Source organism: Prionailurus bengalensis, chromosome B3 (assembly GCF_016509475.1).
Source record: "Prionailurus bengalensis isolate Pbe53 chromosome B3, Fcat_Pben_1.1_paternal_pri, whole genome shotgun sequence".
In the NCBI taxonomy this organism is placed as follows: domain Eukaryota; kingdom Metazoa; phylum Chordata; class Mammalia; order Carnivora; family Felidae; genus Prionailurus; species Prionailurus bengalensis.
In genome coordinates this window covers 132,946,598-132,972,847 of record NC_057355.1, presented here as the reverse complement: position 1 = coordinate 132,972,847, position 26,250 = coordinate 132,946,598, and the positions used below count along the sequence as shown (strand labels likewise).

General features: G+C 36.6%; 1 protein-coding gene across 6 annotated transcripts in view; it reads left to right on the top strand.

Moving 5' to 3' along the window:
* Window positions 1-26,250, top strand: part of EML5 (EMAP like 5) — a 185,316-nt gene that overhangs the window by 79,999 nt on the left and 79,067 nt on the right. For all 6 annotated transcript variants that reach the window (XM_043556797.1, XM_043556796.1, XM_043556798.1 and 3 more), the window contains 10 exons: window positions 1,428-1,595; window positions 2,467-2,573; window positions 4,027-4,145; window positions 5,332-5,518; window positions 11,507-11,612; window positions 13,156-13,249; window positions 14,190-14,290; window positions 20,070-20,272; window positions 20,881-20,992; window positions 22,277-22,404. In XM_043556797.1, coding sequence (XP_043412732.1) covers window positions 1,428-1,595; window positions 2,467-2,573; window positions 4,027-4,145; window positions 5,332-5,518; window positions 11,507-11,612; window positions 13,156-13,249; window positions 14,190-14,290; window positions 20,070-20,272; window positions 20,881-20,992; window positions 22,277-22,404 — 1,325 coding nt within the window. The remainder of the gene's footprint in view (window positions 1-1,427; window positions 1,596-2,466; window positions 2,574-4,026; window positions 4,146-5,331; window positions 5,519-11,506; window positions 11,613-13,155; window positions 13,250-14,189; window positions 14,291-20,069; window positions 20,273-20,880; window positions 20,993-22,276; window positions 22,405-26,250) is intronic.

Here is a 26,250-nt window from a genome sequence, read left to right as displayed (position 1 = left end):
TTAAGCTTCCGACTCTTGATATCGGGTCAGGTCATGAACTCATGGTTGTGGGATCTAGCCCTGCATCAAGCTTTCCACTGAGCTTGGAGTCTGGTTGGGATATTCATTCATATTCTCTCTCTCTCTCTCTCTCTCTCTCTCTTTCTCTCTCTGTCTCTCTGTCTCTCTGTCTCACACACGCACACTTGTGCATACTCTCTCAAAAAAAATTTTTTTTAAACATTGCCAAATGAAGCCAAACATTATTGTATACAATGTACTCTAATAGGGATGTATATATTTTGCCAAATATTAGGTTTAAGCAGGATGTAGAGAATGTTTTTTGAACTTAGAAACACAAAAGTGGTTCTTATAATCACACACATTATTTTTAAAAAATCGCCTACAGGGGCTTCTGCACAGCTTAGTAAGTGTCTGTCTGGCGATCTTGGCTCAGGTCATGATCTCTCAGTTCGTGAGTTCGAGACCTGTGTCAGGCTCTGCGCTGGCAGGATGGAACCTGGTTGGGATTCTGCCTCTCCTTCTCTCTCCCCTTCCACTACTCATGCATGTGCTCTCTCAAAATAAATAAACTTAAAAATAATAAAAATAAAACCCACAAAGTTAGACATTTCCTTTACAGTTAGAGAAATCTGGTGTATAATACCTTAACCAAATGATACAGCCTATCCCTAATGATAGAACTTTGCCCCTTGAAATGATGTATCCACAAGGATACATCACTTATGCCAAAAAAAAAAAAAAAAAACAACAACACATCATCTGAATCTAATCATGAAGAAACATTAGACAAGCTTAGGTTGAAGAACATTATAGAAATCATATAGGTTTAAGGAATTACTATAAAGGATAGTTTTTGGGACAACTGGGCATATTTTATTTTTATTAATATGGGGTATTGTATTGATTTTTAAATGTTGAACCAACATTGCATTCCTGGCATACATCCCATTTGGTCATGCTGTATATTCCTTTCTGTATGTTGTTGTATTTTGTTGATGGCTTAAGTTTTAGAAGGATCCTCTGATTGCTAGGGCTAGGAGGGATGGGGGTGGAGTAGGCTAGTTGAATTTCACTTAAAAACCAAAGGGTTCAGGTCATAACATTCAAATTTTGTGATGTGGAATCAGTTGATGCCTTTGTGGCTGCAGGCTTTTCTTTGAGCAGTAAGAAAATGCCTCACAACCCTTGGGGTTCCTACCAAATTCCTTTGTGAATCAGTAGAGCAAAGACTTACATCCCTTCATGTAGACTCATTGATTTAATTCAATAAACTTTTGAATTAATATTTTTACTCTTTGATCCTAGTTAAGATATTGGAAGGAGGATGTATTGGTTCAGGTATAGAAATTGTGGTTTGAAGTGGTATTTTTGTGTGTGTGTTGGTGTTTGTTTATCAATTTAAAGGCATATTTTTTTTGTTTTAGGAGCCAAGTTTAAAAAATATATTGGCCATTCGGCTCATGTAACTAATATCAGGTGGTCACATGACTATCAGTGGGTTATTTCTATTGGTGGAGCAGATCACTCTGTCTTCCAGTGGAAATTTATTCCTGAAAGAAAACTAAAAGATGCTCTTCACATAGCACCCCAAGGTGAGTAGTATACACTGCCTGAACAGTAACCCTAAAGTAGTGATTTTACTGTTGAAATGTCATTAGTCTTAGTAAGTTAACAGTATAGTTTTTTGTTAGTGGAAATGTTAAAATCCTAGCTGTATGTGTTTCGAGTCAGATATCAGCATGGAATACAAAGTACTTTTGGGTGTGTTTTAATCCATGGACGGATGAGTGAAATAAGTTACATTATCGAAACAAACATTCAGTGCATTCTTGGGGAGATAGATATCTAGGTTTCATATATAGTTATATATGAACATGATTATCTAGTGTTAATTCACTTGTTGCATATAGTATTTTCTAGATATTTTTCATGTTAATTATAGGTCATATTCACTTACATTTGCCCAGCATTCAAGTTCGATGCAGCAGTTGTTGTGGCACCAGTAAAGGCATTTAAGATTTTTTTTTTCAACGTTTATTTATTTTTTGGGGGACAGAGAGAGACAGAGCGTGAACGGGGGAGGGGCAGAGAGAGAGGGAGACACAGAATCGGAAACAGGCTCCAGGCTCTGAGCCATCAGCCCAGAGCCTGACGCGGGGCTCGAACTCACGGACTGCGAGATCGTGACCTGGCTGAAGTCGGACGCTTAACCGACTGCGCCACCCAGGCACCCCAGTAAAGGCATTTAAAGTAGCTGTTGAGTTTATGGTGAGGTAGAGGGAAAGGTGATCTGTGATACCATTTACTGACATCTGTGTTTCTTGAATAGATCATGTCATGTGATTGTTTTATGGCTTGTCACCATGTCAGTTGGCACAGGCAGCTCTAATCATTAATTTTACAGTGCTGTTTTAAAAATGAATGTTCTTTAAACAAGTAGTGTTTCATTTTTAAAAATTACAGAAAGTCTGGCTGACTCTAACAGTGATGAATCAGATTCAGATCTGTCTGATGTTCCAGAACTGGATTCTGAAATTGAACAAGAGACACAGCTTACCTACCGTCGGCAGGTAATTTTTATTATCATGTGATTTTTTTCTGAAAAACTCTAGTTTCTTTTTTATCTTGCTCCCTGTTGTTTATTGATTTATTGTTATCTTTTGTGGTTTTTAATTTTCCAAGAAATGTTTTTCTATTGCAGTTTTTCTCCTTTAAGAGTTAAAGTACACTTGTGTAAAATGTTCCTTTATAATGAGTGCTTGATATATTAAGTATGCCTGTAATTCTGTTTGCCTATAGCTTTTTGTCGCAGTAAAGTTCCATTTATCTTCTTTAAAATATTTTCTTATGAAGCATTAGAATTTTGGGGTGCCTGGGTGGCTCAGTCTGTTAAATGTCCGACTCTTGATTTCGGCTCAGTTCATGATCTCACTGTTTGTGGGATCGAGCTCCTCATTGGACTCTGTGCTGGCAGCACAGAGCCTGCTTGGGATTCTCTGTCTCCCTCTCTTTCTGCTCCTCCCCGACCTGTGTGCTCATGCACATGTGTGCACACACATTCTCTCAAAATAAGTAAACATTAAGAAAAATAAGACAGGGGTGCCTGGGTGGCGCAGTCGGTTAAGCGTCCGACTTCAGCCAGGTCACGATCTCGCGGTCCGTGAGTTCGAGCCCCGCGTCGGGCTCTGGGCTGATGGCTCAGAGCCTGGAGCTTGTTTCCGATTCTGTGTCTCCCTCTCTCTCTGACCCTCGCCCGTTCATGCTCTGTCTCTCTCTGTCCCAAAAATAAATAAACGTTGAAAAAAAAATTTTTTAAAGAATTATATGCATATATATATGTATATATATATATATATACACACACACACACACACACACACACATACATACATACATGCAATGAAATACTACTCAGCAAAGAAAAAGGAGGAAATCTTGCCATTTGCAACAACGTGGATGGAACTGGAGGATATTATGCTAAGCGAAATAAGTCAGAGAAAGATACATGATTTCACTCATGTGGAATTTGAGAAACTTAACAGATGCACGTTGGGGAAGGGAAGGAAAAATAAGATAAAAACAGGGAGACAAACCATAAGAGACTCTTAAATACAGAGAACAAACTGAGGATTGATAGGGGGGTTAGTGAGGGGTTGGGTTAAATGAGTGACGGGCATTAAGGAGGGGACTTTTCAGGATGAGCACTGGGTGTCATATGTAAGAGATGAAACAATGAGTTCTGCTCCTGAAGCCAAGACTACACTGTATGTTAACTAACTTGAGGATAAAAATAATAATAATAATTTCATGGAACACTAAAGATGTATTTGTCAGTGGGATACACAGAAAATGTAAATTTGTTGTTTCCAAGGAAGAAAATTTCATAAAATGCCTTCTTATTTAAGTGTTAAAACTTTACTAAGCGTTAGTAACAACAATGTCTGAAAGTTACATTAGGAACCTGTGAACACCTTTATTAATTTGTATTCTAAGATTATTTTTACTTCTGTACATTATTTAAAGGTTTACAAAGAAGATCTACCTCAGCTTAAAGAACAGTACAAGGAGAGACAAAAAGGCGGTACTTCTAAAAGAAGAGAGCGGGCTCCAGGAAATAGCCTCCGACTGCACTTTGTTCATGGGTATGAAACAACTATTATTCATTTGTGTGTTTACATATTGGTTCACATTTAGTAGCTTTGTGACTTTGAGCACACTTTGGTGACTTAGAATATTGTCTGGTGCATGATGAGCACTATATAAGTGCTTAAGTGTTGAAAATAAATTTGTCTTATTAAAGTTTAGTATTACATTTATAGAAATGGAGTTCTTTAAACAAATGAAAATAAGTAAAATATAAGAGATTATCATTTCCCCTAAATATTTCTGATTTGGAATTATATTGTGCCCCCCCCCCTTTTTTTTGGCCTGCATTTGGCCCTTGTATTTTAATTTCAATAAGATACAGTTTCTGAATTTTCTTAGAACATCTGGCAATACAAGTGTCATATTTAATCCTGAAACAACAGACTCTCCATTCAGTCCTTCCCTTCTCTGCTACCCAGTAATCATTTTCTTACCTGACTGATAATGCTGTCAGGAATTTGAAAAAGGATTCATTTAGTAAGAATATTGTATCTCTGGTGTTAAAATAGGCAGTATTTCTTTGTAGTTATATATTGAGTTTCTTTGAAGCACAAAAGAAGGGTTGCTATAAATGGAATTATATTGACTATTTAAAAAAGATTCAGCTATTTTTTCTGGATGTTTATAATATTTTAGAATTGTTTGAACATTTTTGGGGTATACTCATGATTCAACAATGTGTACAGAAGGGTACATTTTGAAAATCCTTTTCCCAGGGAGCTCCCCTCTACTTGCTAGGTGGGATACTGAGTCATGAATCTTTTAATAAAACCAATTAGATATTCAAAAAACCAAAAACAAGAAAGAAAATCTTCCCAGCTCTGCCCTTCCAGCCATCATTTTTCACCTTCCAAGGGCATTTTCTTCCCTTTCACTCGTAAAAAAGTAACAGCTTTTGTTTAATGGTACACAAATTTAGTATCATGCAAATAGTAGTATACTACATATACTTTTCTGCACCTTTCTTTTTCATTCAGTATTATATCTTAGATTTAGCTTTTTGTAATCAGAACAGTTCATAAACGTTTATGGAATTTGAGATGCTTGTATTTTGTTTTAGTTGTGTAGTATCTTGTAAAACTGGAAATTGACCTAAAAGGTACCTATTTCTTCTCTGTATAGTCCATATTGACCAGATATAAGTCTAATGTTAATTTTATGTGATATGTTTTCTATATTCAGTTACAGAGGTTATGACTGTCGAAGTAACCTTTTTTATACTCAAATTGGTGAGATTGTGTACCATGTCGCAGCAGTGGGTGTCATTTATAATCGGCAACAGAACACACAGCGCTTTTACCTGGGTCATGATGATGATATTCTTTGCCTGGCTCTTCATCCTTTGAAAGACTATGTGGCAACAGGCCAGGTAAGGCCTTTGAAAGACTATATGGCAATAGGCCAGATATGTTAGACCTTTGTTTGGGTTTACAGTTAGGTTAGTCCACTTTTTAAAAAAAATCTCTCTTGTATTCTAGGAAATGAAGAATAAAGAATTCTTTACAAATAAAATTTACCCCCAATTTTTTCCTACTGTTTTCCTTAGAGTTTTATTGTTTTGATTTTTTCTTTTTTTATTTGGAACTAAAAGTTTTGGCTTGTCATCCTCCTGTCTGGATATATGTTTTTTAATTAGTAGAGTAAACATAGCAGCATAAAGACTAGAAATCTTCTTTAAGTTGAGTTAGCTAAAATAATGAAATTAATAAATGTTCTGTGACAAACAGGATGACTACATTTTTGTTTTACAACCATGATAGTAACCATTCAGGTTTACCAAAGTACAAAGTAGAAATGTTGAAATAGAAGACTGAGAAAAGTTTTGACTGATATTTCTCTATGTGGGTATTCTTAGAGAAGGAGGAAAAGGGTGATGTTTATACATTCTTTCTATATGTAAGCACCTTACTAGTTTCTTAGTATATACGGTTGACCCTTGAACAACACAAGTTTGAACTGCATGGCTCCACTTACGTGTAGATTTTTCACAGTACTGTAAATGTGTTTTCCTTATGATTTTCTTAACATTTTTTCTCCAGCTTGCTTTGTCCTAAGAATATAGTACGTAACACATGTAACTTATAAAACTACCTGTTAACTGACTATGTTGTCAATAAGGCTTCTTTCTGGTCAACAGTTAAGTTTTTTGAGAGTCAAAAGTTATACGTGGATTTTGGACTGTGCGGGGATTGACACCTGAACCCCCACGTTGTTCAGAGATCAACCTATTTCACTCTTGTCACCTCTTTTACAGGGAAACCATTTCCACTTACAAATGAGGAAATTTAGGTTTGAAGAAATTAAATAATTTTCTGAAAGATCTTAGAGCTAATAAATGGTAAAGCTTAAACCTCCCTTAGTCTGTCTGGCTTTTTAAACTGTGTGTAAATATACTTTCTAGGATACATTGAGGTGTGGGGGTCAGCAACTTGCATCACTCTGTAGAGCTTTCCTGAAAGCAGAGAACACTCTTCCTTTCTTCTTTCCCCTGTCTTCCTTCCCTTCGTTTGTGCCTCCCTCTTGCTCAGTCTTTCCTTCCTTTTTCCTCCCTCCTTTCTTCCATTTCTTCAAAAACATTCATAGAGCACATGCTGTGTACCAGGAAATGTGCTGTGCTGGGAATATAAGGATAAATAAGGCATGGTCTTGCCATGGTAAACATTCATATTCTGAGGGGGAAGGCATACATGCAAGAAAAGTCGTGATACAAGGTTATAAGTGTAAATAAAGCCGGGTGTCTTAACCTTGACACTATTGACATTTTGGGCCAGCTAATTCTTTGTTGTGAGAATAGTTGCATTGTCACGTACAGTGTAATCCTATGTATTGCAGGATGTTTAGCAGCATCCCTGGCTACATCTACTCACTAGATGTCTATTAACACCACCCACCCAATTGTGGTAACCAAAAATGTCTCCACAATGTCAGATGTTTCCTGGGAGGCAAAGATGGACCCCTGCTGAGAACCACTAATGAGGAGATATGCATAAATTCCTTTTGCAGTGTAACAAAGGACTGATTAATTATGCCTAATAGAATCAGGGAAACCTTCATGGAGATGATGACATTTGCACTGAGCAGTTTACCTGACTGGGGAGGTTGGAGAAAGTATTCCAAGTATGTTATTTGGAAAAGTGGGGCAAAAATCCCACAAAACACAGCTTATTTAAAAAACTGTGAGTAGCCTGAAGTATTCAAATCTTAGGGGCATGATGGAGAACTAATTAAAAGGATTGGTGAGGTCCTCACGGGCACTGTTTATCTTTACCTTTAGTTTATGTAAAAGATTCCTCTTAAAGCACAATTATTTACCCATTGCATTTGGCAAGGAGTTTCAGTGTTAAGTTGTTCTGGCAGTACTCTAATGAAAGCTGTATAAAAACTGGTCATTTGCTACCATGATTCTGGGATTGGAGAGAATTCAAGTTAGATTAAATTAAAAGTCATTATGCCCACAGGACATCCCTGGATACCTACTGTAGGGGAGGCACAATTTTAAGTCTAGACGTCCTAGATTTTCAGCTGGGGCTCTTTAACAAAAAAATCAATGTAAAAAAGAAGAACAAAAAGTTTATTAACAGGTGTAGTGCATATCACGTTGGAGAAATCTAAACCAAAGTAACTCAGAATGGTGGCTTATATTTCCACCTTGTATAGAAAACAGCAGATTCTTAAAGAAATGACAGGACAAAGGAAAGCAGTTTTAGGCTTCTAAGGGCCACAGGCTGTGGGAAGGTATATATAGGATGAAACTCCTGGAGTAAAGTTTCTTTGGATTCCTCTTGTGCTGTCTCTGGGCTGAGTCTGTCTCCAGTAAAGGGAGAACTTACATAATCAACCGGTTGTATAATGTCAAATGTATCTCAATATAGTTGAAAAAATTGTGTATATATACATATATATATATATATACACACACACACACATATATATATACACACATATATGTATAATTATTATATGTATACAAATATGTGTATATCTATATATCGCATTTATGCAGAAAAGGAGGTGGAGTTTGGGGGGGCTGTTTATTGCCCTCGGCTGAAAATAATTTCTGTGTCAGAGAGGCATATTTTGGGGTGATATATTCTGGTTTCCTTCACCATCAAGCCATAGGTCTTTTGCTTCTGGCTTCACTTGAACAACAGTACTCTGCTTTAGGCATTGCAGAGTCCAATTCTTTCTCCCAAGGCACAGGCTTACACTGCCTTCCCTATTTCTCCCAGTGCTTTCCGCTTCTTTCCTGTATTACATTTCAACCAGCCAGTCTCATTTCTATAATTACAGACTTTTAAAATAAATGTTTCTTAAAATTGTTAAAAATGAAAAAAATATATCAAAAGTAAAAGTATTTCTGAAGTGTTTTATCTGAGGGCTTTGAAATTTAGATGACAAATCTAAATGGTGTTTTGTTGGAGTAGAGTACAAGTAATGCTCCTTTGTCATGAACTGTGATTGTAATTGGAGGTGAAAGAAACTGAAAGAATATTACCTGACAACTTGAATGTGTTGACTATACCCTAATTTTAAAATTTTAATTCAAATCTGTTGAGTGCTTCTTATTTGAAAGCATTAAATGTCTTGGGGAAACACGAAGATAATTCGGCGGCTGCCACTGTCAAGAGCTCACAATCTAATATGAGTTGGAGGAATATACAATTCACTAAAAATTTACCTAAAACACACTCACTTAGATATCTTGTGGGTAGCTCAGATTCAGCATGTCCAAAATGGAGATAAATGAGATTCAGCTTTCCTTTCAAACCTGCTTATCCTGGTATTTCCTACTTAGAGCGTGACGTTAAATTAGCCTGGTTGCCTAAGCCCAAGAATCTGACTTGTTCTCTTCACCCAATAGAGCCAGTCAGTCCCAGAACTGCATCCAAGATTTGCCCTGAATATAGCTTAGTTCTCTACCATGACTACATCTGTGCCTTGTTGTTTTGTTTTTGTATTTTACCTTATCTCTGCTGGCCGTTCTTTGCTTCATAATTTCTAATCTGTTGTTATAACCAACCAACTAGTTTTACATCTTCAGATTTTTCCCCCTAACCATTTTCTCAATCCACTAATAATCTTTCTTTTCTTCTGTGTTTATCAGTAGCTTTTAAGCTAATGTGTAAGTTCATTAGCATGTAGCTCAAGATATTTAACCTAGGCCAACTCCAGACTCCTCTTTTTTTTTAATTTATTTTCTTTAATGTTTATTTTTGAGAGAGAGAGAGAGAATGAGAAGCAGGGGGAGGCAGTGCAGACAGAGGGGGAGTCACAGAATCCGAAGCAGGATCCAGGCTCTGAGCTGTCAGTACAGAGCCAGATGTAGGGCTCAAACTCATGAACCATGAAATCATGACCTGAGCTGAAGTCAGATGCTTAACCAACTGAGCCACCCAGGCGCCCCCCAGACTCCTCTTTTTATCTCTTACCAATTATTTCCTGGTAAACTATGCTCCTGTCTTTTGAGCTATTTAGAATTTGTCTATGTATAATACTGCTTCACATCTTTTACTTAGTTGCCTCCTCTGGAAAATTCTTACCCTCTATTTCTGTTCAGTCCTCCAACTTCATCCACTTCCTATTCCTTTTAAAACTTAGGTAACATTTGGGGCGCCTGGGTGGCGCAGTCGGTTAAGCGTCCGACTTCAGCCAGGTCACGATCTCACAGTCCGTGAGTTCGAGCCCTGCGTCAGGCTTTGGGCTGATGGCTCAGAGCCTGGAGCCTGTTTCCGATTCTGTGTCTCCCTCTCTCTCTGCCCCTCCCCCGTTCATGCTCTGTCTCTCTCTGTCCCAAAAATAAATAAACGTTGAAAAAAAAAATTTTTTTAAAAAAACTTAGGTAACATCTAAAAACTTGCCTAACCTCTCCCCTCATCCCTGACTGCCATGCCCCACATGTGCCCTAATAGTACTCACTCTTTTATCTTCGCCAGCACTGAACATGGTGTTATTCAAGCTTCTCCACCTATTAGCTGTGGGAAAATAACCTAGCCTCTCTATGCCTTAGTCTCTATATGTTTTAAAATAAGGATATTGTCATTGCCTATCTCTTAGAATTGCTGATTGTTACATGAGTCCATCCTTGGAAAACGTTTAGAACAGTTTCTAGGACATAAGTCAGTTCTCAGTAAATGTTAGCCTTTGCCATCATCATCATCATCATTTCCATGTGAGATGTCCAATAGGCAATTGGAAATGTAAGTCTTAAATTCAGAAGAAGAGTTTAATATTAGAAAGTAGAATTTGGGAGTCATTTGTTGATTTAACCATTGAAACTGAAAGTGAGACACCCCAAGGCAAAAATGTAGAATGAAAAGACTGGAATATTAAAGACAGAATTTTGGGGGAGTTTATATTTAGGGGACAGGTAATGAAATTGTGAAGGAAACTCATTAGTAAGAGTCCAGGAGATCAAAGAACCAGGAGACAGTGCTACTGTGAAATTATCAAAAGTGTCAAACTCTACGGAAGTTAAACAGAAGACTTAATGGTCCGTGGGAACGTTTGGCTGAAAAACTTCAGTGAAATATTGGCTGATGGCAGTCTTGTTATTTGTTATGTCTTTATATAAAATCAGTCTCAAAATTAATAATAATTGGCAGCTATATCCTTTATTTCAGGAGTTGCCTTTACAGGCAAAGCTATTCTAGCTCTTTATCCTTGTAGTTAAAAGTGATCACTGGAGTCTAAGAGAATAATTACAAATTGATAGTTTACCTGTGCATCAGTGAACGTCTAAACCAAGTAAAAACCTAAGTGATAGCATCTATTCAGAGTCTTAACTGCTTAGTACTTTGTTTAAGTACTTTGTTTTAAGTACTTGTTTAAGTATCTCTGTATCTTTGTTTATAGCATTATCCTAGCCTAGAATGTACTTGCTTTCTTCTCTTTTTATCTGAGAGTGCACTTTCTGAAGGCCAGGTCACGTATCCTCTCTTCCATTTCTTTACAGCCTTTCCTCTTCATTAAGTATCTGTTACCAGATATTCTGATTTAACTGAAAATGTCGTGTTTTCCTATTGAGTCTGCAAAATTTACCTGAATGTCTTAGTGCTTGTTGTTCTAGCATGGCAATACAGCTAACTATAGGTGCTCAGTGAGAATTATCTTTATTGATGAAGTATAGGATAAGATTTGTGAGTCACACAGAACAGTCCTAGAAACACTGAGCTTAGCCTCATTAGCATTTTACCAAATGTAAGAAAGAAATGTCAGTCACATATACAATCTGCTTTATATTTTTTATTTGATAAATGCCCATAACAAATAAGACTGTAAAATCCCATTTTATTTCCTTTTAATACATATGAAAATAAAAAATTTAATTGTATGACTTTTATAATTCTTTCTATTGTAGGTAGGTAGGGATCCCTCAATTCACATATGGGATACAGAGACCGTTAAACCATTGTCAGTATTAAAGGGCTGCCACCAATATGGTGTCTGTGCTGTTGATTTCTCAGGTAAGGCTGTTTTCTGTCTCAGTAAGAATGGTTAAAATGCAGAGGTGATATATAGCATTATAGTTGAAATCAGTGTTGCTTAAACTTGTCATGTAGCTATGACCTACACAGTTGTTTTAACATTTATTTATTTTTGAGAGACAGCACAAGCAGGGATGGGCAGAGAGAGAGAGAGGGAGAGACAGAATCTGAAGCAGGCTCCAGGATCCGAGCTGTCAGCAGGGCTCGAACCCATGAATCGCAAGATCATGACCTGAGCCAAAGTCGGACGCTTAACCGACTGAGCCACCCAGGCGCCCCTATACAGTTGTTTTCAAATGTACATGCTATTGTCCTAACCAGTCAGGGCAGAGAATGTGGGTTTGCGGGCTAGCTTATAATTTAACGAGTGTTATTTTTAATACCAATTAATATAAATATGTTTCTGTTAAAACAGAAAATGTTTGTATAACATCTAAAACCATCTGAATTACTGCTCACTCTATGTACCTCTTGCTTTGGGAAAACCCCAGTCTCACTTAATATTTTTTAGCCACAGAGTAAACTGAAAATGTTTAGGGTGAAAGCTAAGAAAGAAAGAGGTGAATACTGAGATACTTGTTTTCTAGCATTTCTACAAAGTGATAATTCCAGGCTATCTTATAAGAATAATTTGAGACCATTTTAGCTCTTTGCTTTATATTTTACACTTTAACAACTGCATGTAGATCTATAATGAAAGCTAGGATGTGGATTGGGGAGAGGGGAGAAATGCCATTAATAGAGGATTTTATTTCAAGAAACGGCAAATTTGTGCCTTCTGCTGCTCCAACTGAAATGAGAGTGAATTATTGGGGGGAAGTGTAAATATGCCTTTAGGGACATGCTGAATGTCAAGAAACAAGAAGATTAATGGCAAACAAGGGAGTCAGCAAGAGAAATTTCACAGGTAGTGATAACGAACTAATTGAGGTTTGCAAAAAGTGGCAGGGTGGTAAATGTTTAATTGTAGTTTGGGCCTTTGCAGCCTATAAACATGTGCACACCTGTCAGCATGACTGACTTAGTTCAGTCATTTGTGTAATACATTCATTACTTGTTTGATAATAGTAACAACTAATATAATTGACCTTCACTACAAACGGTCATATTAATGACAGTACGAGGTTGTAACCTACATCTTTTTCATTCAGTTAATTTTCATAATCCCTAGGAGTTGTTATATCACAATAGAGTTCTTACAGTAAATTTAATTGAAGTAAATCTTTCCTTCTTTCTTAATTTTTTCTTTTCATTTAAAATCTCTTTTTTCCACTTATCTACCTCCTCCCCATCCTAACCTGGAAATGAGGCCAGAGAAAAATAACAATGTTTAGATGCATTGAGAAATTACTCTTTCCTTGCTTACAAATTCTGGTTATTTTATAGCTATATATTTGCATGCCTAACATTTAACATCATTTTATAAAATTTTAAATATAGTACTGTGGTTTCAGAACATGTACTGAATGTTTTTTATCTTCTGAATGTTAATGGCCAGTGTCTCTCTGATTCATTTTTATAGCGGATGGGAAACGTTTGGCTTCAGTTGGAATAGATGATAGCCACACTATTGTGCTGTGGGACTGGAAGAAAGGAGAGAAACTTTCAGTAGCAAGGTGGGGGAAAAACTTGATATCATATTGGCAAAGTACTGAAATCACTTAAAATTTTTTTTAATTAAAACAGTTTTGAAATCAAACATGTAACCTTTTTTAAATTGCTACCATCTTTCTTACCATTGAATAAATAGTATAATCATGGTAAAAAGACAAATTAAGGATTCATTTGTAGGTTTATCCCTTGTGTACCTACTTTTACTGTAACTGTAGTAAGACATTGGAAGTAGCTATTATCTAAAACTCTGCATTTATAGGTAGAGTGAATTCTGTTGTATGATAAACTATTATATAGCCATTGGAAATGCTCATAGCATATATTTGAAGGATGAAACATACACATCTATATCATAAAGAAGCTAGAGATTATTTTTATTTTCTGTTACATTTTCCATTTTCTAAATTTTCTACTATGAGTGTGTATTTTATAATAAAAAATATTAACAATTGCTTTAAAGGAGGAAATAGTCAACAGTGTCAGAGATTATTTTTTTAATGTCTTACTCCTTAAAATGAGACATTAAAGCACTTTAAAAATACAGTTAAATGCTTCTTTCAGCACATAGATAATGGCCAAATAAAAAATAATTTAAGAGGAACTTTGTGTTTGGAATGGCTATGTTAAACTATAACAAAGTATTATAAAAGTTTTTTCTTTAACTGATTCATGCCACAGTTCCCTATGCACAGTACTATAGTAAGTGCTATTCAAAAGTTCTCTTCACACTGTTCCTATCTCTTAAAATTCCGTTGAGAAGAGTTAAGAAATTAAAATTATGACAGAACAGCAAATGTGCAAATTCATGATTATATAGCCCAAACCTGAGAGATAAGTGGGTCAAAGGTTCAGTAATGGAGTAATCAAGGTAGGGTATGGATTAGGCAAAAGATTCTTATAGGAAAGATTTATCTTCAGAGTTAAAACATTTTTTTTTTTCAGAGGAAGTAAAGATAAGATTTTTGTTGTAAAGATGAACCCCTACGTGCCTGATAAGTTAATTACAGCTGGAATTAAACACGTGAAGTTTTGGCGTAGAGCAGGTAAGGAAGTTCTTCTTTTTACTCCTTTGAAACAAGAAATTATTACTTTTAAAAGTGATTTAGCTAAGTACAATGCAGTATCTGAGATTGGACCCTGGAACAGAAAGGAGATATTAGTGGATAAACAGGTGAACTCTGAATGAGGTCTGGAGTTCAGTTAATAGAAATGCATTAAACATGTTGGTTTCTTGGTTTTGACAAATAGTCTATAGTATGTAAGATGTTAAACTCAAGAATTCTGTTACCCTTGAATCTTTTATGAAAATCTAAAATTATCCAAAATGTTTTTTTAAGTGATTCACAATTGTCTTGATATATTATAAACAAATAGAAGATTGTTTTTATTGTATTTATTGACTACATTGATGTAGTATTCATATTTTCTAAAGGGTTTAACTTATGAGATGAATCAAGTGATGTCCAAACTCCTTTCTTCTGCTAAACACATATTTTTTAGTATAAACTGAAAATGAAAAATTTTGTAAAAATTCTTTATATGCTATAAAATGATACAGAAGCAGAAAATCGTATTGCTTGAGTCATTTGTAACTGTAGATTAGCAGCTGTGAAATAAGTTTGCATTTTAAAATAAAAAATGTCTCCTTTCTAAATAAACTAGTAGTATAAGTAGTATACTTATAAATTCCACCAGTTTGATATCTAAGTCTCAGCCCACTTAAACCTTACAGATAAAATACATGAATAATAGAAATAAAACCTATCTAAGAAAAGAACAGTCTTAGTGAGGACATTTCCCAAGTTCAGGTTACTTTCAAATTGTAAACTACATAGAACGTGAATTGGTTTTCAGACTTGGATTTTCTACTTTATCAGAAACTCATCAGATCATAGTGTATATACATTTACATAATAAAAAGAAGTATTTTCACATTTTCATTCCTATATATTTAAACAAAATTTTAGAGTATCTTATTTACTTGGAATTGCAAATACCAAACAAGTAGTACTTATTATTTCTGTCTTGGAAAAAACCAAAAACCTTTGTAAATTTCTTTGAAATAAGAAACTTAAAGGGGCGCCTGGGTGGCTCAGTCGGTTGAGCATCCGGCTTCGGCTCAGGTCATGATCTCACAGTCTGTGAGTTCGAGCCCTGCATCGGGCTCTGTGCTGATAGCTCAGAGCCTGGAGCCTGCTTCAGATTCTGTGTCCCCCTCTCTCTGCCCCTTCCCCACTCATGCTCTGTCTCTCTCTGTCTCAGAAATAAATAAACATTAAAAAAAAAATTAAAAAAAAAAGAGGCTTAAAGTAAATAGTTTCGGAATGAAGAGATTTACAATTGAATAACTTTTTCCTTAAGTTTCATTAGTCATATAGTAGACCTGAAACAACCATATGGGTAAATGTTAAAACTTTGATGTGCCTTCCAGCCTTCCTCACTTTTGGGGTTCTGATCCATGGAGTTCTCTAGCCAAGTGAGAAATAAGTAACCACGTTATTCATTGGAGTAAGTGCTAATCCTCTAAATGCATAGCTTTATGTAAATTAAGTAGTCCTGGCGTAGGCCTGAGTCTAAAAGGGAGCTCTGACCTCCTGTCTCAGATCTAGGCTTTGAGAATTTCAACTTATGAATTATTAATCTGTCCTCGAAGGAATTTGAGCTCTGTTTCATGGTTGGTAGGGGCAGGGAGCCACCAAGAGTTTTTTGAGTGCAATGATGACCTGGTACAATAGGAATATGTTATGCTGTGCCTGTCAGAAAACCCAGTTGATTATTATCTAAACCAGGAGTGGCAGACTATTTCTGTAAATGGAGAAATAGCAAATATTTTAGACTTTCTAGGCCCAGGGATAAAATCAAGAATATTATATAAGTACTTAACAGAACAAGAGTGAAAACTCCTACCCTGTTTTATACCCAGTTGCCATTAACTGGAGATATTCTCTCCAAGATCAACTTGCTGTAGTGAAAGGGCCTGGCAGTTCGGGCTGGGGGAACCATGGTCAGTCTTACTCCTCCCCATGACACATAGGTCCTAGTGTGTTCTCCTTCTGGAGAGCCCTACCTTCTCACCTTGAGGAGCTAGCCAGAGTTGAGGCAGCTCCTAGACGGAATTCCACTGCTACGTGTTCAGTGGACGTCACTGCAGCCCTTCTTCCCTTTCTCTCCTGCAGCCTCACTTTTCCCTCTTACTCTTTCTCTTCGGCATACAAATGTGGGGTTATTTTTCTATCTTAAATAAATAAAACCAAACAAAAACCTTCCTTCAACTCGACCCTTGAGTTGCTAATCAATTTCTCTTCTTATCTATGTACTTTAACACCTTTAGACCATTGTTTAAATGTTTACTTTGCAATTTATCTTCTTCTTTCCCTTGAGGGAATTCTGACCTATTTTTCCCCCTCATGAGTCCACTTAGTTATTCTTACAAGTTCACTAACAACTCTGACTGCCTTGTTAAAAAAAGTCAGTCTTGGGGCGCCTGGGTGGCGCAGTCGGTTAAGCGCGACTTCAGCCAGGTCACGATCTCGCGGTCTGGGAGTTCGAGCCCCGCGTCAGGCTCTGGGCTGATGGCTCAGAGCCTGGAGCCTGTTTCCAATTCTGTGTCTCCCTCTCTCACTGCCCCTCCCCCGTTCATGCTCTGTCTCTCTCTGTCCCAAAAATAAATAAACGTTGAGAAAAAAAAATTAAAAAAAAAAAAAAAGTCAGTCTTCTGAATACATTTGGAATATGCCCACTTTTTAAAAAAATTATTTTTTATTTATTATCTTTAAAAATTGTTTTTAATGTTTTTTTGTTTTGTTTTGTTTTTTAATTTTTTTTCAACGTTTATTTATTTTTGGGACAGAGAGAGACAGAGCATGAACGGGGGAGGGGCAGAGAGAGAGGGAGACACAGAATTGGAAACAGGCTCCAGGCTCTGAGCCATCAGCCCAGAGCCCGACGCGGGGCTCGAACTCACGGACCGCAGGATCGTGACCTGGCTGAAGTCAGATGCTTAACCGACTGCGCCACCCAGGCGCCCCAATGTTTATTTATTTTTGAGAGAGAGAGAGAGACCGAGCATGGGCCAGGGGGAAGGGCAGAGAGAGAGAGAGGGAGACACAGAATCTGAAACAGGCTCCAGGATCCGAGCTGTCAGCACAGAGCCGGATGAGGGGCTCAAACTCTTGAATCGTGAGATCGTGACCTGAGTCGAGGTCGGACACTTAACTGACTGAGCCACCCAGGCACCCCATATGGAATATGACCACTTTTCATCACCTTCCATCCAACCACCCTGGTCCATGCCACCTTTATCATTTGCCCAGATGATTGAAATAGACATCTGACTCCTTTCTTCCTTGCTGTTCTCTGATTTACTCTCAACCCAGAAATCAGAATGAACCTATTAATACATGATATGCCAGATTTCATTCCAGTAACCATTTCCCATCTCATGTAGAGTAAAATGTAAATCCTTACAATGGCCTGTAATGCTGCCTTTGACCTCTATGACCCCATCTCCCATTACTTCCTCCCTTATTTTCTTTGCGACACCATACTGACCTCTATAGCTGTTCCTTGAAGGTTCTTGTCACATTCCTGCATTGGGCCCTTGGTGATCCCTCTGCCTTAAACCCTCTTCTTGCATGGCTTGCTCTTGCTACCTCCTTCATTTAACTTCTACCTTCCCAGTGAGGCCTTTCTTAACCACCCTACTTAAAACGGGCCTCTCCCATTTCTTATCTCCCGTTTATGCTCACATTTTCTACATAGCACCCATCATCATCTGTTAACATACTGCACATTTTGCTTATTTGTTGTATTTATTGACTGTCTCACCAGGAAACTCCATGAGAACAGGGAGTTTGTTGTCTCTTTTGTTCATAACTTTACCCCCAGTGCCTTGAATAGTGCCTGGCATATATATTTCCTGAATGAATGAATAAGTTCAATTGGGAAAAAAATTGGGCAAAAGATATCAATAGGTAATGAATGGCCAATAAAAATAGGAAAATATGATAAAAAATAATCAGAGAAATGCACATTAAAACCATAGTAAAATTCAGTTGGTATTTCATATCCCCCAGTCTAACAATACCAAATATTCCTGAAAGGTGGGAAGCAACAAGAACTCCTTTCACTATTAATGGGAGTGTAAATTAGTGCCTCAACTTTGTAAAATAGTTTGGCAACAGATGATCCCTCTCATTTATATGCTTTCCCTTTTGTGAATACCCTGTGGTCATTCCTGGGCATTCCTAGAGAATCTCTTGTACTTGCATAGAAGAGGCCTTTACAAGAATGTTTAAAGCAGTGTTGTTTTCAATAGCAAAGGCTTGGAAGCAACTCAAGTGCCCATTAATAGGAAAATGGATGGACGGTTATGTTCATATAATGGAATGCTTACAGGGTTACAAAAATGCATTTTCTAGATGTACAAATCAACATATATAAAACTCCAGTACAGATTGTTGGTGATAAAAGCAAGTTGCAAAGGAATATAGTTGACCCTTGAATAGCATGGGAGGTTAGGGTGCTGACCCTGCATATAATATTTGACTCCCCAAATACTTCTCATAGCCTACTCTTGACCCAAAGCTTTACCAGTGACATAAACCATCAATTAACACATATTTTATAAAGTATATTATGTAGTATAATTTTACAACAAAGTGAATTGGAGCAAAGAAAATGTTAAGAAAATCATAACGCATGCCCCTGGGTGGCTCAGTTGGTTAAGTATCTGACTCTTGATTTTGGCTCAGGTCATGATCTCACAGTGCATGACATCAGGCCCCATGTCAGGCTCTGTGCTGAGCCTGCTTTGGATTCTCTCTCCTTCTCGCTCTGCCCCTACCCCACATGTGTGCACATACACTCTCACTCTCAAAAGTAAACATTTTGGGGTGCCCGGGTGACTGAATCAGTTAAAGCATCCAACTTAGGCTCAGGTCACGATCTTGTGGTTTGTGAGTTCGAGCCCCGTGTCGGGCTCTGTGCTGACAGCTCAGGTCCTAGAGCCCATTTCGGATTCTGTGTCTCCCTCACTCTCTGTCCCTCCCCCTCTCATGTTCTGTCTGTCTGTCTCTCTCTCAAAAATAAATAAACATTAAAAAAAATTTTTAATAAACATTGTAAAGAAAGAAAATCCATTTATTGGACTGTATTGAAAAGTATTGTGTAAAAATAGACTTGTACACAGGTCAAACCACTGTTGTTCAGGACAAACCACTGTTGTTCACGGTACACACAGGATGGTATTATAGAAAATCTTAAAACATGGATAATCTAACATTGCCTAAGAATTTACAAATAAGTAGTAAAAATAAACATTACAAGGTTGCTTTTTCCTGTATTTTAAGTATGCTAATAAATGTACTGCATTTTCCCAAACCACTCAATTTAAAGGAATGCATGAGAATAGTCAACATCACTTTCACAGTAGTAAGGGGTGAAAAAGGGAGATGGGATTGGCATCATGTTTTCGTTGTTTTTACAATTTTATGTAGGTTGTTAGGGGATATACATACATTCATTGTATTGAGGTTTTTTGGTACTCTCTTGTTTTCTTAAATATGTCCTAATAAAAAATTTTGAAAACCAACCAAAAGTGCTAAGGACTGATTAAAGCCAACTTAGCATGTATGTTTTTATCCAAAAAACTATGGCCTAAAAGGTGCTGTGGGTGTGGCTGTCTCAGCCAGGCAAGTTGCTGATTGAGAGACTTATATTTTTCTTTTTAAGTCTCTATTTAAACATTTACAGTAGGAAAGAAATTTTATCATTTTATACATTTTAAAAGTGGTACTTCTGTGATATTTTTTTATGAACCAGGGGGAGGATTGATTGGAAGAAAAGGCTACGTGGGCACACTGGGGAAAAATGACACGATGATGTGTGCAGTATATGGATGGACTGAAGAGATGGCTTTTTCTGGAACATCCACAGGAGACGTGTGTATCTGGAGAGATGTCTTTCTTGTAAAAACAGTTAAAGCACATGATGGGCCAGTGTTTAGTATGCATGCATTGGAAAAAGTAAGTATCCTGAAGATATTTTTACATTAAACATAATTTGATCATGGATTGTAGAGCATTTTCACAAGTAAAGGAGTGTTGCCTTTCTGCGGAGCTGAGCCACCCAGTAATAATCTGTAAACTAGAGCCTTTCTACCTTCTTTTATTCCTCTTTCAAACTTCTGAACACAGAGTGAAATAGGTCTGCTATTAAAAAACAGTTTTAACTCAATACTTCTTAATCTCTTCCTGTGTGTCAACAATGGCTTAAGTGCTTTATTATCACCATATCCTGTGAGGTAACTACTGTTCTTATCCTCTCTTTTTGAAGGATGGGATTATGAAGCATCCAAGAGAATATATGTATCTTGCTAAAAGTGGTAGTTACCTTATGGTTCCAAATTACAAACCTTGCTCTTAAAGTCCTGTCCTAAAAGTAGAATGTTTAGTGTTACTGTAAATATTTTTGTAGTTTTCATGTTGATGTATAAAAAACATAATAGATTCTTATGCTAATTTGTAAGCTGTAATTTTTAGCTGTAAATGTTCTTTCCTCTAGAGGTTTGCAACATAAAGTTATTTTTTTCAATATTTAGATCTTTATTAACTTGAAGCTTTTACTTTCAAAGGGATTTGTAACTGGAGGAAAAGATGGGGTAGTAGCTCTTTGGGATGACTCCTTTGAAAGATGTCTCAAGACCTATGCTATAAAAAGAGCCGCTTTGGCACCAGGATCTAAAGGTGATTTGAGATTTAATTTAATTTGAGCAGTAAAAGGTTAATTGCTCATTAACATACATGGCCACTGAGGTGGAGCACACGGAATATATTTTTCCATCTTTACTAGATAGGCATCAGAATTCAATGGGAAAAGCTGTTTAACTGGGTGCCAGAATCATTGCTGTCCTTTCATAATCTATTTTCTGTGACACAGATGGTAAAGTGTTAGCCAAATGCAAGATTATTAGTGATAATTTTATCATTTTTAATTTTTCAAAGAAAATTGCCCACATGGGCATCACATTTACGATCAGTCAGGAATTTGTGTTCAAGCTTGGCATTTTGTTTCATGTTCGTGTTTTGTTGACCTTGCCTGTGTATCCTTGCAGGCCCTTCCTTTTACCCTTGCTCTCAGTGTATTAAGGCATTACACCACATTCTCTGTGACCTCCAGGCCTTTCTATATGCTATAGCTTTTGCCTAGAATTTGCCCTTCTCTTCCCTCTTGCCCCTTCCAATTATCTGACAATATACTCATTTTTCAAATATCAAACATTATTTCTTCTAGGATGATTGCTTCCACTCCCATCTCCCTTCCATCCCCTCAAAAAAACTAAAATTCCCTTATGTTATGCTCCTGTTTCACTATGCTCCTCACACAGGGCCTGTTTTCCGCATTATATGCTCTGTGAGGGCAGGAGCTGGCCCTGTTATGTTTACAAATATATCTCTGAAGCCTTCCTAGGACATAGTAGACAGAAAAGCATCAATCTTGAATTGAATTAAAAGTACTGACTGGAATATTGTGGGTGCTCTAAGAAAGTAAGGATGTGAATGAGGAGGGGCAAATATAAGAGGAAACGGTTATTGGAATAGTAGTAGGAGAGCTGGGATAATAATTATATATAGGTGGTACTTTTTTACTTATTTATTTTGAGAGAGAGAGAGCAGTAGCAAGGGAGGGGCAGAGAGAGAGGGCAAGAGAGAATCCCAAACAGGCTCCACCCCCTCAGCACCGAGCCGCCGTGGGAGGCCGATCCCATGAACCACTACTGCACCATGAGGTGAGCAGAAATCAAGTCAGACGCTTAACTGAGCCACCCCTGCACTCCTAGGTAGTACTTGTGAGATTAGTAAATTGAGTGGTTTGGGAAAATGCAGTGCATTTATTAGCATACTTAAAATACAGGAAAAGGCAACCTTGTAACGTGATTTTCATTGTCAAAGTAGCATCATCTGCGATATGTACATCCTTGTATTCTAGTGACTTTATACCTAGAAGAATATCTCCACTTAACATTTCAGGTCTTCTCTTGGAAGATAACCCATCTATACGTGCCATATCATTAGGACACGGTCATATTTTAGTTGGCACAAAGAATGGTGAAATACTAGAAGTGGATAAAAGTGGCCCAATAACACTTCTGGTCCAGGTAATTTGAAAAAAATTAATATACTTTTTTTCCATTTATATGCAGTTGATTAATATGTAAGAGCCAAAAGTTAACAATAGTGAAAATAATGTTAAATTAGGGAAATATATCATAATATATACCAAAAATTTTTAATTTAATTATAGCTAGATGAGTAGATATCAGTAAATAAACATGCACATTATCTGTGGAATAATTGCCAATATTTTAAGTAATTTCTTATCACAAAACAAGAAACCAATGAAAAGAAAAAACAGTTGTAATTAATTTAACCAAGTCAATTTATTTCGTGTTCAATTTTATTTCTTTGAAGTACATTTGTTGAATCTAAGGTAGTTGTTTTTCTGTGAAACTCTTCATTTTCATCCTTAAGTTTCTAGTTTAAAAAAATTAAAAATGTACACTAAAATTTTATTGCTGAAAATATTTGTCAGTGAAAATATTAATAAAACAAATGTTAAAATAATAAAACAATACAAAAATAATAGCAATACCAATACTTGTGTGGTAGAAATATAAAACGAAATAGCAGGATCACCTGATCCTTAACATTTTCATCAAGAATGCTGTATTGGGGCGCCTGGGTGGCTTCATCAGTTGGGCGACCGACTTCAGTTCAGGTCATGATCTCATGGTCTGTGGGTTCAAGCACCGTGTCAGGCTCTGTGCTGACTGCTCAGAGCCTGGAGCCTGCTTCAGATTCTGTGTCTCCTTCTCTCTCTCCTCTGTGCCCCCCCTTGTGTTCTATCAAAAATAAATAAACATAAAAAAAAAAAACTTAAAAAAAAACAGCTTTGCCTTTAAAAAAAAAAGAATGCTGTATTAATTTTTTAGGTATACATTTCCTATATATATTATATCTTTCTGAAAAGTATGGAGAGCAATAAATACTTTAAAACACAGTAAGTGAGGTAGGATCTACCTAATGAAAAATTGTCCTCCAGCTCTATATGGTAGGACCAATTTTAAGTTTGCCTTTTATTCTGAAAAAGAATTATGTTCTTTCTTTTTTTTTTTTTTTTTTTTTTTTAATTTTTTTTTTCAACGTTTATTTATTTTTGGGACAGAGAGAGACAGAGCATGAACGGGGGAGGGGCAGAGAGAGAGGGAGACACAGAATTGGAAACAGGCTCCAGGCTCTGAGCCATCAGTCCAGAGCCCGACGCGGGGCTCGAACTCACGGACCGCGAGATCGTGACCTGGCTGAAGTCGGACGCTTAACCGACTGCGCCACCCAGGCGCCCCAGAATTATGTTCTTTCTTATTACAGACTTATTTTTGTCTCCAACCCCACTCCCCCCCCACCTCACTTTTGTTAAAACATCAAAGAGCACACTTAGAGGAGAGCACTGCACATTCTTTAATGTTAATGTAATATCCTGATGTACCAAGGAGAATTTGTAAGCAAATAAATATACATATTTACAAATATACAAATATGTACAAATACATATATTCGTACATATTGTATACGAATATATACAAATATACATATAAAACAAAACGTTTTATATTAAATTTACTGTCAAAATTTGGTGTCTTACTCTTTAACTTCAGTTACATAATATTCCTTTTAAAAAATTTTTTTAAGTTTAAGAGAAAGAGAGCGAATGGGGGTAGGGCAAGGCAGGATAGAGAGAATCCCAAGCAGGCTCCATGCTGTCAGCACAGAGCCCAACAAGGAGCTCAGTGTCACAAACTGTGAGATAATGACCTAAGCCGAAATCAAGAGTTGGACACTCAACTGACTGAGCCACCCAGGTGCCCCACATAATATTTCTTTGAAGTAGAAAGATGGTAGAGTCATGGTATTTAACATTTTTATGATCTCTTGGAAAATACTAACACAAGTACACTTTTACAGGTGAATCCACAGACAGAACTTTCAAAAACACAGACAATTTTATAATTGTAAGAAAAGATTTTGAAGTGATAAATGACATCCTGTTATTTTTCCTATTTATTATAGAGCTTAAGATTTCAGATGTCTGCTGTCTCCTAAACATCAGAAACAAAACAAGGATGTTGGGTCTCACCATTATTGTCTAGCATTGTGTGTGAGGTCTTAGCCAATCTAGAAAAACAAAGCAATATAGGTCTAAGTGTTGGAAATAAGTGGAGAACACTGTCAGTATTTGCAGATATTTTAACCCTATACTTTGCATATTCAAGAGAATAAACTGAAAAATTACTAGAATTAAGGAGTCTGGTAAAGTGAGATTCAAAATCAACATCTAAAAGCCAATAGTATTTCTATATATCAGCAATAACCAATTAGAAAAATATGACATAGAAATAGTACTCACAAATAAAACTATACAATAGCCAGGAATAAATATAGCTAAAACTATGGAAGATCAGTGTTAAGAAAGCCATAAAGTTTCACTAAAGACATAAAACATCTAAATAACTTATGAATTCAGTATGATCATAAACCAAATCCAAATGATATTTTTCAAAAATTCTGGAAAGATTTTTAAAAAATCATCTAGAAGAAACAATACTCAAAAAGAGTGCAGAAATTTTTGAGAAACTCCATGCGGGAAATAAGATAAAACTTATAGTAATTAAAAGTGTGGGGGGAAAATGTGTGGAGATATACAGGGAAATGCAAATCAAAACCACAGTGAGATATCACCTCATACTTGTCAGAATGACTAAAATCAAAAACTCAAGAAATGACAAGTATTGACAAGGTCATGGAGAGAAAGGGTACTCCTGCACTGTTGGTGGGAATGCAAACTGGTGCAGCCACTCCGGAAAATAGCATGGAGTTTCCTCAAAAAATGAAAAATAGGACTACCCTGTGATCCAATAGTCACACTACAGGGTATTTACCCAAAAATACAAAAACACTATTTGAAAGGATACATGCACCCTATCTTTTTTGCAACATTATTTATAATAGCCAAACTATGGAAGCAGCTCAAGTGTCCCATCAACTGCTGAATGAATAAAAAAGACGGGTGTGTGTGTGTATAAAATGGAATATTATTTTGAATATATTATTCAGCCATAAAAAGAATGAAATCTTGCCATTTGCAAGATGGCAACGTGGATAAAGCTAGAGAGTATGATACTAAGCAAAATAAACCAGTCAGAGAAAGACAAATACCATCTGATTTCACTTGTGTGGAATTTAAGAAACAAAACAAATGAGCAAAGGGAAAAAAAAGAGACCAAAAAACCAGACTCTTAACTGTAGAGAACAAACTGATGGTTACCAGAGAGAAGGTGGGGGTGAGGGATGGGTGAAATAGGTGATGGGGATTCAGAGTACACTTAATCTTGATGAGCACTGAATAATATATGGAACTATTGAACCCCTATATTGTACACCTGAAACTAACATTGTATGTTATCTACAGTGGAATTAAAAAAAAAAAAGTGTGGAGATATATGTACATAACCGGGCATTCAGAAGAACACAGGAAAAAAAAAAAAAAACATGTACAGCAGTGTTTGTAGCAGCATTCTATGGGTCAGTTTGAGGAATAGCACCTCTTAACAATATTAAATTGTATCCATGAACATGGGATCTTTCCATTCAGTTAGATCATCTTTAACTTTTTTCAACAGGTTTATAGTTTTTAGTATACAAGTCTCATAATATAATGGACCTCATTTATTCTAATAGTTTTTTAGTGGATTTTTAGGATTTTTTATATATAAGATCATGTGAATTGCAAATGTAGTTTTACTGTTCCCCTTCCAATTGGGATGCCTGTTATTTCTTTTTTGTGGCTAAATATCCTGGCTGGAATCTTCAGTACAATGTAGATTAGAAGTAGAACAGACAGAGGAAGTATTCAATCTGTACCATTTAGTATTAACTGGATTTTTCAT